Genomic DNA, 12588 nt, shown 5'->3' with positions numbered 1-12588 from the left:
GCAGTTTAAAATAAGGGACAATTTAAAGGTTAAGGCATCAAAAGTAATCTTCTAAAATTTTCTCAACGGTAGACTGAAATAAATGTGTAGGTCCTTCAGCTGGAACTATGTGGCTGTTACTTTAACCATTTTTGTTCTTCAAATCTATACCATTTTATGAACTCTTCCTATTTAACTCTTCAAATGCTAAATAACAAATCTATACCTTATTAGATTTGTTTGGAGTAAAGCTATCCAAATTGAATTAGAGAATAATTGAACACCTATCTCATGAGTATTTCAGTGGGCTACATTGCCTTAAAAGATCTGTTAGGTTATTATTTACTTTTTTTGAGACAAAGTCTTGCTCTGTTGCTCAGGCTGGAGGCTGGAGTGCAGTGACAGGATCTCGGCTTACTGCAGCCTCTGCCTCCCAGGCTCAAGCAATTCTCATGCCTCAGCTTCCTGAGTATCTGGGATTACAGGCATGAGCTACCGTGCCCAGTTAAGTTTTGTATTTTTAGCAGACACAGGTTTTGCCCAGGCTGGTCTCAAACTCCTGGCCTTATCTGCCTGCCTCAGCCTCCCAAAATGTGTGAGCCACTGTACCTGTTCTGGTTATTATTTTATGGAAAGTTCCAGAAGATGTAAAAACTTGAAGCTTTTACAAAGAGGCACTTAGTCTGTTTCATAATAAAATAATATCAATTCTTGATTTGTACTGCCCTTTAACAAGGTACCCCACAGGTAGTTTTGTGTTATAAAGTTTGAGCTAAATGCTACATGTCCGCAAGATTTTGATCTTGCTTTAAGTCAACTGTAAGCTATCAGAGTAAAGTCATGTATATACTCCATGTTACTTTTGCTTTTGTTTCTATTATTCAATGTATTTATTTTTTGTTACATTTAAAAAAATAGAGATGTTGTCTCACTGTGTTGCCTAGACTGGTCATGAACTCCTGGCCTCAAGAGATTCTCCCACCTTGGCCTCCCAAAGTTTTGCGATTACAGGCACGAACCACCATGCCCAGGTGCTTTTGTTTTTAGAGATTTGATACGTGAAGCCAAAAGTTTGGTTCACTGTAAGTCTGAGACTATGCATATACGACTTTCATCATTCTTTTGTCATTATCAGCATTTAGAAACATCTAGAATCCTGTAGTTTCTCAGTACTTTCTTCACTGACATGCCAGCTTGTTTGTTCAATCTTGAGTCCTTCATGCCTTAAAAAATCGTAAAAATTAAATTATTAATTTCATGGCATTCATTTTAAAAGTCCATCGAATCATCAAGGAAAGAATAAATTATATTCAGTATAATAATTTCTTATATTTTATGTATTATGTTTTCCAAAGCACTGTCAGGTACATGCAAATTCCCTTCACTAATAGAATAAGTGGATGGAATAAATTATTCCGTACTAGGAAACTGAGGCACTGGGGTTGGAGTACAGGTTAGCGCTAGAACAAGTGTTAGAATTCACATTTTCTGAGCAATTGCCCCAGGTCTCGTTGCATTGCGGTATTTTGTGGTATTCTGATTCTTGAAAACTTATGTTCAGTGTGAAATTTGCATGGTAAATTGTTAACCCTGTCTTGTTTCTAGCGAGTGCCAGATGACAAGGCAGTATAATAGATTATTTATGAATAAGGATAAAAAAAATTTATAAATGATTTATTTACTAATTTTGGTTAGTAAATTTTTTTTTCATTACCAGAATAATTGCTTTTACTTTTCTGTTTAAAGACCTGCTTGGCTTTGATAATTAACTGTACATTGTTTTTACCATGTCATGGCATATTGTCTGATGGTTTTTATAATATTAAAGTCTAAAATTGGAGCCAAATTGAATTTAGCAGATTTCTTTTTTACTAAATTGAGGCTAAATATAAAATCCTGGTAAGCTTAGAATCTATAATGAACATGTGCTGTCTTTCTCTGCTTTTTTTTTTTTTATTATACTTTAAGTTTTAGGGTACATGTGTACAATGTGCATGTTTGTTACATACGTATACATGTGCCACGTTGGTGTGCTGCACCCATTAACTCGTCATTTAGCATTATGTATATCTCCTAATGCTATCCCTCCCCGCTTCCCCCATCCCACAACAGGCCCCAGTGTGTGATGTTCCCCTTCCTGTCTCCATGTATTCTCATTGTTCAATTCCCACCTGTGAGTGAGAACATGTGGTGTTTGGTTTTTTGTCCTTGCAATAGTTTGCTGAGAATGATGGTTCCAGCTTCATCCATGTCCCTACAAAGGACATGAACTCATCATTTTTTATGGCCGCATAGATCAGTCCAAAGTCTGATCTGAAACAAGACAAGTCCCTTCTGCCTATGAGTCTGTAAAATCTAAAGCAAGCTAGTTACTTTCTAGATGCAGTGGGGGTACAGGTATTGGGTAAATATAGCATTTCCAAATGGGGGAAATTGGCCAAAACAAAGGGGTTACAGGACCCATGTAAGTCCAAACTCCAGTGGGGCAGTCAAATATTAGAGCTCCAAAATGATCTCCTTTGACTCCAGGTCTCACATCTAGGTCACACTGATGCAAAAGGTGTGTTCCCATGGTCTTGAGCAGCCCCACCCCTTTGGCTTTGCAGGGTACAGCCTCCCTCCCGGCTGATTTCATGGACTGGCATTGAGTGTGGCTTTTCCAGGTGCATGGTGCACACTGTCAGTAGATCTACCATTCTGGGGTCTGGAGGATGGTGGCCCTCTTTTCACAGCTCCACTAGGCAGTACCCCAGTAGGAACTCTGTGTGGGGGCTCTGACCCCACATCTCCCTTCTGCACTGCCCTAGCAGAGGTTCTCCATGAGGGCCGGGCCCCTGCAGCAAACTTTTTACTGGGTGTCCAGGCATTTCCATACATCTTCTGAAATCTAGGCGGAAGTTCCCAAACCTCAATTATTGACTTCTGTGCACCCGCAGGCTCAACACAATAGGGAAGCTGCCAATGCTTGGGGCTTCCACCCTCTGAAGCCACAGCCCAGGCTGTATGTTGGCCCCTTTCAGCCACTGCTAGAGTGCCTGGGACACAGGGCACCAAGTCCCTAGTCTGCATACAGCACGGGGACCCTGGACCCGGCCCATGAAACCACCTTTTCCTCCTGGGCCTGTGATGGGAGGGGCTGCTGTGAAGAACTTCTGACATGCCCTGGAGACATTTCCCCCATTGTCTTGGGGATTAATATTAAGCTCCTTGCTACTTATGAAAATGTCTGCAGCCAGCTTGAATTTCTCCCAGGAAAATGTGTTTTTCTTTTCTATCACATAGTCAAGCTGCAGATTTTCCCTTATCAAACTGAATGCTTTGCTTCCCTTATCAAACTGAATGCCTTTAACAGCACCCAGGTTACATCTTAAATGCTTTACTGCTTAGAAATTTCTTCCGCCAGGTACCCTAAAACATCTCTCTCAAGTTCAAAGTTCCACAAATCTCTAGGGCAGGGGCAAAATGCTTCTGGTCTCTTTGCTGAAACATAACAAGAGTACCTTTGCTCCAGTTCCCAACAAGTTATTCATCTCCATCTGAGACCACCTCAGCCTGGACCTTATTGTTCATATTGCTATCAGCATTTTGGGAAAAGCCATTCAACAAGTCTCTAGGAAGTTCCAAACTTTCCCACATTTTTCTGTCTTCTTCTGAGCCCTCCAAACTGTTCCAGCCTCTGCTTGTTACCCAGTTCCAAAGTTGCTTCCACATTTTCAGATATCTTTTCAGCAACACCCTACTCTACTGGTACCAATTTACTGTATTAGTTTGCTTTCACGCTGCTGATAAAGACATACCCAAGACTGAGGAGAAAAAGAGGTTTAATTGGACTTACAGCTCCACATGGCTGCAGAGGCCTGAGAATCATGGCGGGAGGTGACAGGCACTTCTCACATGGTGGTGGTAAGAGAAAATGAGGAGGAAGCAAAAGTGGAAACTTCTGATAAACCCATCAGATCTCATGAGGCTTATTCACTACCATAAGAACAGTATGGGGGAACCGCCCCCATGATTCAAATTATCTCGTGTTGGGTCTCTCCCACAGCACATGAAGAGAATGGGAATTATGGGAATAGAATTCAGAAGGAGATTTGGGTGGGGACACAGCCAAGCTATATCAGTAGGTAAGGTAGTTGTTAATCCTGTTTCTCAGAGGAAACAGGCTTGGGAAGGCTAAAGGACTTTGTCAAGAAGGAAAGTAGCTGGATGGACTCTCAAGCGCAGGCTCCCTGGCTCACTTGGCTGATACTCTTTCTACCATAGCACACACATAAGACCATTAAATTGTATTGTGTACCACAGGTATTCATGGTTTAGGAATTCAGGGAGGAGAAAAGGATTATGAAGTGGAGTAGACAGCTAAGGCTTTGCAGAGAAGGACCTTAAAGACTAAAGGAAGAATCTAAACTTTTTGATGAATACGTAGAGAATTCCAAGTTATGGGGAAGCACAGGGGTTATTTTAAGGAAGGAATAATTTTGTTGTCCCAGTTTGTTAATAGAAGCCATTAATTTGTCTCACTGTCTCAAAGAGGCCCTGATGGGGCTCACCTTTGCAAGATTCGAGTTCCTTTGTTAGATGTGTGCTTGCCATGCTTGTAATGCCAGATGGATACTTGATGGACCATTATGAAATTGGCTCCTAGCATTTGATTTTTTCCTATTTTAAAGTTGATTGTCTATATACCTGTTTTAGTACCAGTACCATGCTGTTTTGGTTACTGTAGCCTTGTAGTGTAGTTTGAAGTCAGGTAGCGTGATGCCTCCAACTTTGTTCTTTTTGCTTAGGATTGTCTTGGCTTTACGAGCTCTTTTTTGGTTCCATATGAAATTTGAAGTAGGTTTCTCTAGTTCTGTGAAGAAAGTCAGTGGTAGCTTGATGGGAATAGCATTGAAGCTATAAATTACTTTGGGCAGTATGGCCATTTTCATGATATTGATTCTTCCTATCCATGAGCATGGGATATTTTCCCATTTGTTTGTGTCCTCTCTTATTTCCTTGAGTAGTGGTTTGTAGTTCTCCTTGAAGAGGTCCTTCACATCACTTGTCAGTTAGATTCCTAGGTATTTTATTTTCTTTGTAGCAATTTTGAATGGGAGTTCACTTATGATTTGGCTTTCTGCTTGTCTATTATCGGTGTATAGGAATGCTAGTAATTTTTGCACATTGATTTTGTATCCTGAGACTTTGCTGAAGTTGCTTATCAGCCTAAGGACATTTTGGGCTGAGATGATAGGGTTTTCTAAATATACAATCATGTCATCTGCAAACAGACAATTTGACTTCCTCTCTTCCTATTTGAATGCACTTTATTTCTTTCTCTTGCCTGATTGCCCTGGCCAGAACTTCCAATACTATGTTGAATAGGAGTGGTGAGAGAGGGCATCCTTGTCTTGTGCCAGTTTTCAAAGGGAATGCTTCCAGCGTTTGCCCTTTCAGTATGATATTGGCTATGGGTTTGTCATAAATAGCAGGGACATGGGTGAAGCTGGAACCCATCATCCTCAGCAAAGTAACACATGAACAGAAAACCAAAAACCGCATGTTCTCACTCATAAATGGGAGCTGGACACAGGGAGGAGAACATTACACACTGGGGCCTGTCATAGGGTAGGGGGAAAGGGGAGGGAAAGCATTAGGACAAATACCTAATGCATGAGGGGCTTAAAACCTAGATGATGGATTGATAGGTGCAGCAAACCACCATGGCACATGTATACCTAGGTAACAAACCTGCATGTTCAGCACATGTATCCCAGAACTTAAAGTAAAATAATAAATAAATAAATATTTCTTAAAAAGTTGATTATCTCTTGAGAGGAGATTATGTGACTCTTCCTCTCATCAGAGAGAACTGAAATAACACTTTGGCCTCTGTCTGGTCCCTGTGTTTCTCAGGGAATTTCCTATCTTGGCTGGCTTCCTGTGCTGGACAAGGGGGAAATGAAGAACCTAGGTGGAAAGCCTGTGTTCATCTCCCTTGGGCCTCAACACTCCACTGAGAATATTTCTTTAGAGTTCTCATACCCATTTCAAGATGTTGAGGGTTCCTTTGGCTGTTTTCCTAACTCTGCTGAAGAGTGTTTGAAGGGAGACCTTGGGTCTGAGGCCAAGGAGGTCCCCTTTTCTTCCTGACCTTCTGCCAGAACTCCCATTTGGCGTGCGTGTCTTCTCGACACTCTCTGGGCAGTACTGGTGGCAATTGAAATTCTTTACGGTGGTTTTTAAGCAGTCAGAGATGTACTTTGGTTTTACATTTCTCTAGAGAATGCCCATCTTATTCTCCTTGCGCATCCAAATTGTTTTACAGCCATTTTCATTGTCAATGGTATTTTCAGCAGGTTTGTTTTCCATTAAGCCATCTACACGTTACTAGGTCTAAGGAATATTTTTGAAGATATTGAGCAGACATCAATTGAGCATCTTCTGAGCCCTGGGCATGTAGATCTATGGGTGCTTAACATTGTAGCTACTTCACATTCACTCGTAGGCTCTTCGGGGAGTCTAGACAGACACTTAATCACAGGAAGGTGTGACAGGGAAAGTGCACGGTACTATGGATGCTCAGAAGAGGGAACACCCAGTTTGTTTGCAAAGTCTGGAATATCTTTAAAAGCTATTATTGCCATTTGATTGGTTGTTATATGGACTGAAAAACTGAGAGTGGACTCTCAGAGTAAGATTGGGACTCCCAGAGTAACATGGGATTCTTTCTAAAGTAAGATTTGGGCCAGCCCGAGCAACATAGTGAGACCCCCCCCCCCCATCTCTACAAATATTTTAAAAATTAGCCAGATACAGTGGCATGCACCTGTGGTCCCAGCTTCTGGGAGGCTGAGTTGGGAGAATCACTTGAGCCCAGGAGATAGAGGTTGCAGTGAGCCATGATTGCACCACAGCACTCGAGCCTGGGCAATAGAGTAAGACCCTGTCTCCCCCTGAGAAGCAAAAGATTTTGGGATTCAGTAGAGATGAGTCCTATAGGAAAAGGGGCAAGGAGTAGGACAGCCTCGATGAAGTCGGCTTGAGAAATCCTGGTAAATAGTTTCTTTATTGGAGGATTTCCTGGAGCTTTTAACATCCTAATGCATACTGCTGTCCCCAGGAGAGATTATAGTATGCATTCCTAGGCTTATTTGGCTATATATTTTTTAAAAGCTTGGAAGATTTTATCAGATTATTATTTCACAAAAACATACTCAGGGAGATAGCATTTCAAGCCCTTAAATCTCCAGATCTTTGTAACAGTCATCATTTGAGAAAAAAATGAGCCCACTGGTAGATAGAGTTTTTTTTCATAGTGAGATGTAGTGGACAGTGGCTACTGGATATGATAGATAATTTGAGAAAGAAAATCAAAAGGATGTGGGTACCCACAGACCCATCTGAAAATCACTGCTTTTAGAGCTAGGTTATGTTTCATGAACCTTCATGTATGATTTCTTAGTTAAATATCGACAACAACCCTGTGAAGGAAATACTTGATTATCATTATCTTCATTTTAGACGTGAATAAGCTGAAGCTCACATAATGGATTATGTATGGGAGATGCTGAGAGTCAAACTGTGGTCCGTCTTCTGCCAAAGGCCACATTTCATCAGCTATTATTATGCTTTGTTAAGGAGTTTGTTAAGGTCTTTTATTTTTAACTTTTCTTGTTTTTTATTTTGTATGATTGTGATAAAAGTAATATATGCTTATTAAAGAAAAATAGGTGGAGAAAAGTAGAAAATACCTACAGAACCATTATTAAGTATAACTCCAGTTAATATGTGATATATTTCTTTCCAGTTGTTTTATACAATATTATGTAAGTTGAGTGTCCCTTATCCAAAATGCTTGGGACCAGAAGTGTTTCGGATTTCAGTCTTGGGGATACTTTGGAATATTTCCAGAATGCACTCAGTTGAGCATCCCTCATCCAAAAATCTGAAATGCTCCAGTGAACATTTTCTTTGAGTATCATGTCAATTCTCAAAAAGTTTCAGATTTCGGAGCATTTTGGATTTTGAGCTTTAGCACTAGGGATTCTCAACCTGTGTACCATAGTTAGCCATAGTTACAGTTATATGTATTATATATACACATTATACATGTGTATATATCTATTTATGCATAAATTTATAAAATTTTGAATCCTGCTTTAGAATCTTCCCTACAGATATGCATTTGGTTATTTTCACATAGTTAATAAAATATTTTAATAAGTAAATCCACTGAACTAGAACTCAGAAACTTAACTTGTAACTCTTCTATGCAGACTGCCACTTGGCCGTGGGCAAGTTTCTTGACATTTCTGGAACTCACATTCTTCATTTATAAATGAAGGAGTTGGATCAGATCCTTAATTTTTAAACTGTGGGATCCCACAGAACCTGAGAGGGGCTGAGATTAAGAAAGATCAACAGAGCAGTCAGGACCTTGGCCCTTCACATGTGCTTCAACCCAAGCAGCGGCATTTGTAGATATTTTATATATTTGGGACCTAAGCACAAATGGAAAAGGGGATTCACTGATTTTTTTTTTTTTTTAAAGAATATAAAAATATTAAACCAGTTGATTTTGAAGCTCAGCAATTCTATGAGTTGCTGTATGTTATGTACATGTTTAAACATTCTTCACGAGGTAGAGTAAGCAAATATATTTTATTCTTTTAAATTATCTCAGGAAGTATGTAAGGACAAAGAGAATACCTGGTCTCTTGACCCGGTTGAAACGTGTCCAAAGCACTGTCAAGTTGCTTCTTAGAAAATAGACCATTGGAAAATCTTTTTTTTTTTTTTGAGAAGGAATCTCGCTCTGTCGCCCAGGCTGGAGTACAGTGGCCTGATTTCGGCTCACTGCAAGCTCCGCCTCCCGGGTTCACGCCATTCTCCTGCCTCAGCCTCCCGAGTAGCTGGGACTACAGGCGCCCGCCATCACGCCCGGCTAATTTTTTGTATTTTTAGTAGAGACGGGGTTTCACCGTGTTAGCCAGGATGGTCTCTATCTCCTGACCTCGTGATCCGCCCGCCTCGTTCTCCCAAAGCGCTGGGATTACAGGCGTGAGCCACTGCGCCCGGCCGACCGTTGGAAATTCTATAAAATATGTCTCCTTTGACAACATCCATTTTCAGATCCAATTCAATGTGTGTCGCAAAAGACTAATAACCAGGAAATCAGTTTCAGTCCCTGAAACGAATACATGTTTGAGAACTATTAAGTTTACCAATCACTGGTTTTCTACTTTCCTTATGTATATGTCTTTGCATTTTGAGAGGGGTAATTTGGAAGTACAGTATCTTGATATTTTCTCTTGCTTTCACAGAAGGAAGAATCCTGCTCAAAAATGAGGTGAATTAATGCTTGGGCGCTCAGGAACCCTAGACAGCTACATGAGGTGTTTAAAAACTGCCCCGACCATCTTGCCAAACAAGTCTCTGCTCATGAGGCCCCACAGGATGAACGAGCCGAGGCAGGACAGTGTCCTGCCCTGTCGGAACAGTGACTGCTGACCTGCCAAGAGTGAGCTGGGGACTGCCTGCTGTCTGCCAGTACAATGAAGGAAGTGGTTTATTGGTCACCCAAGAAGGTGGCAGACTGGCTGCTGGAGAATGCTATGCCAGAATACTGTGAGCCTCTGGAGCATTTCACAGGCCAGGACTTGATCAACCTAACCCAAGAGGATTTCAAAAAACCCCCCTTGTGCCGAGTCTCCTCTGACAACGGGCAGCGGCTCCTGGACATGATAGAAACCCTGAAAATGGAGCACCATTTGGAAGCACACAAGAACGGCCATGCCAACGGGCACCTCAATGTTGGCGTAGACATCCCCACCCCCGACGGCAGCTTCAGCATCAAGATTAAACCCAACGGGATGCCAAATGGGTATAGGAAAGAGATGATAAAGATCCCCATGCCAGAACTGGAGCGCTCTCAGTACCCCATGGAGTGGGGCAAGACTTTTCTGGCTTTTCTTTACGCACTTTCCTGTTTTGTTCTCACCACAGTGATGATCTCGGTCGTCCACGAACGAGTACCTCCTAAGGAGGTGCAGCCTCCACTACCGGACACATTTTTTGACCATTTTAACCGGGTGCAGTGGGCCTTTTCTATTTGTGAAATTAATGGCATGATCCTTGTAGGACTCTGGTTAATTCAGTGGCTGCTCTTAAAATACAAGTAAGTCAAGTAAAAGCTCTAAGATTCAATGATTATGGGATTTGCACTCAAACATCTAATTATTATTTATAAATGAAATTTATCAACTTGCTGGGATCAAAACATACTATTTTTTTTTCTTTTTTAAACACATACCCTGTTGGACTAACTTACTGTCTGGAAGCTTTAAAAGAAAATGTTGTTTGTTGCCTGTTTTATGCAAGATTCATACAGGATAATGAATAAGACTGTTAGAGATGATGCTCTGTTTTCACTTACTAAGAAAGAAAACTCTCAGACATCTTCAGACAGTACAGGCTATTGAACAACAGATCAACCACCTAGTCTTGGTTGGTGTTACTAACCCATTAAATAAATCGACAGTTGGCCTAAGCACTATAAATTGGCTGCATAGCTTTTCCCACACAGAGTCAGACATCTGGAGCCTTAGCAATATGTATTTAAAGATGTTTCACACAGAATTCAGAACACCTGTTCCAGAGTGGCTTGGGTTGTTGGGAAAACAATACCCTCTGGGTATGACTTTGGGTAGGTGGGAAGTGGATGGACCTGAATGGATTCCCACCTTCTACTACTACTACTTAAAGCAATATGTGACTGTTCCATTCAAATTTCTCAGAGTTTTAAGTAGGCAACTCCCACTTAGTTCCAGGTGTATCCAAGGTGGCTTTCACATCCGAAGCTCTAAACTCAACATGGACCCCCTCAGACAGGCTGTTTACTCAGGTTGCCTACATTGTCCCTTCACTGATGTTTGATTTTCTCCTTAGTTAAAGGAACACCTTATGGTTTCCATGAATGAGGGTTGGAAATTGGTTTGTTAAAGAGCTGAGTTTCTCTCCGGTGGAGTGTGTTTCATGATCCACCATGTGGTTAAATATTAACGAATTCATCTTACAGCAAGAAAACAAAATGCACACTAAGAGTTCATGCTGAACGTTCTTTGACAGAAATGATAAGGTTTTTCCTAGTATGTTTTATAATGACTCTTTTTTTAACCTGATATATTATATATCTACAAATTGAAATAAAAGCAGTTCCTGACACTTTCCCAGGGATGGACGGTCTTAACTGGTATAAAGAAAGCCATTTAACCAATCAATGTTTATTTACAGACGGTTTGACAGTCCTAGAGTTTAAGCTGAATCTGAAATAGAATTGTTGGTCTGCGCTGCATTTAATTTGGGGGAAGACCTTTTTTTTCTGTTCCTTTAGTTTTAAGAGGCTAATAAATAGGAATAGGCTTTAGAAATACAAGATACTTAGAGTTTATTAAATGCATTATTTTTGCCGCCAAACTTTAGTTCTGCTTTTGCCTTTTTGACTTTTAAACTTTTTTCCTAAAATCCCATTGGATCAAAATACCAGTACTGTACAAAGGCAAGGTCAACTCAAATTATGCTTCCTGGGTTTTCCCTGATATTTGTTGTTTTGTTTTTGTAAGTTTGCTCTTTTTCCGGTTTTTCATCAAAATTTTTAAATTCAAGCAAATAATTTACTACCCCACAATATAACTTTGAGTAAGTCTTAACAGTTACAAATCCGAATCTTTCACAGAACTGTGACTTTTAAGTAATTTTATTCTTATAAAGTATCCTCTTAACCATAAAACTAATTTTCTTAAAGTATATTAATAATTACAATTTTCCCAACAGGAAATTTTCCTCAAATCTATTTCTCTTTAAGCTTTATGATTTTGTGTTTTCCTGGTACTTATTGCCAATACTGTAGTCATTTATATATTTAAATTGCTCAAAGCAAGAAACCAGTTGATTTGACAAAATTAACTCAGTGCTGGAATGCAGGCAGCCTGGGGTCTGGCCTCAGGTGTGTCCAACTTGCTGAGTGGGTTGGGTGGATGCTTACATCTCAGGAGCCTTGTTTTTCTCACAAACAGAGTAATGGCGTCTCAGTCTAGATGATTTCTGTTGTCATACACATATACAACTACATTTTATTTGATTCTAACATAATTGGATGGGCCAATTATATTGAATTTTATTAGCTTCAGAGCGTTTGTGTCCAGAATGCATCCAACTAAGTCCTCTCTGATTTTCACCTCTGGCGGGATAGGGATGTGGGAAATGAAAGCAGAATCATCATGATCATCCTAAGCATCATCCACCCTGTCCTTCTACTGGGGTCCATCGCTGGTTTCCTGTCTCTCTCCCTGTGACCTCTCTTCAGTGTATTTGGCCCACCAGACAGGTAGGAGGTAGGAGGTAGGAAGAAAGATACAGATGACGCATCAAGCAGTGAAGATGGATAAACTACCTTTTCCTGGCTCTCATAGAGAAGGTTAAAATCTTTCATAGTGTCAGAGGGACCCTTTGTTTCTAGTTATTTGGTTATTGCAATATAGCAGATTTATTTATCTGGCATTTTGGAGAAATTGATCCTTCTGGTTATGGGATATTCTTAGCAGAGAGTTAACTTCTCCCTCTTTT

At 40.5% G+C, this 12588-nt stretch overlaps 1 protein-coding gene across 19 annotated transcripts in view; it reads left to right on the top strand.

Moving 5' to 3' along the window:
* The window catches only part of SGMS1 (sphingomyelin synthase 1), a 323691-nt gene that overhangs the window by 276020 nt on the left and 35083 nt on the right, over positions 1-12588 (top strand). For 18 of the 19 annotated variants that reach the window (XM_054437158.2, XM_054437161.1, XM_054437165.1 and 15 more), the window contains one exon: positions 9288-10141. The exons of the other annotated variant lie outside the window; for it this stretch is intronic. In XM_054437158.2, the coding sequence (XP_054293133.1) occupies positions 9519-10141 (623 nt within the window). In that variant the 5' untranslated portion in view covers positions 9288-9518. The remainder of the gene's footprint in view (positions 1-9287; positions 10142-12588) is intronic. 19 annotated transcript variants of the gene reach the window in all.

Source organism: Pongo pygmaeus, chromosome 8 (genome assembly GCF_028885625.2).
Source record: "Pongo pygmaeus isolate AG05252 chromosome 8, NHGRI_mPonPyg2-v2.0_pri, whole genome shotgun sequence".
Taxonomy (NCBI): Eukaryota; Metazoa; Chordata; class Mammalia; order Primates; family Hominidae; genus Pongo; species Pongo pygmaeus.
Note: the sequence above shows the minus strand (reverse complement) of the source record. Positions and strands in the feature narration are given on the sequence as shown.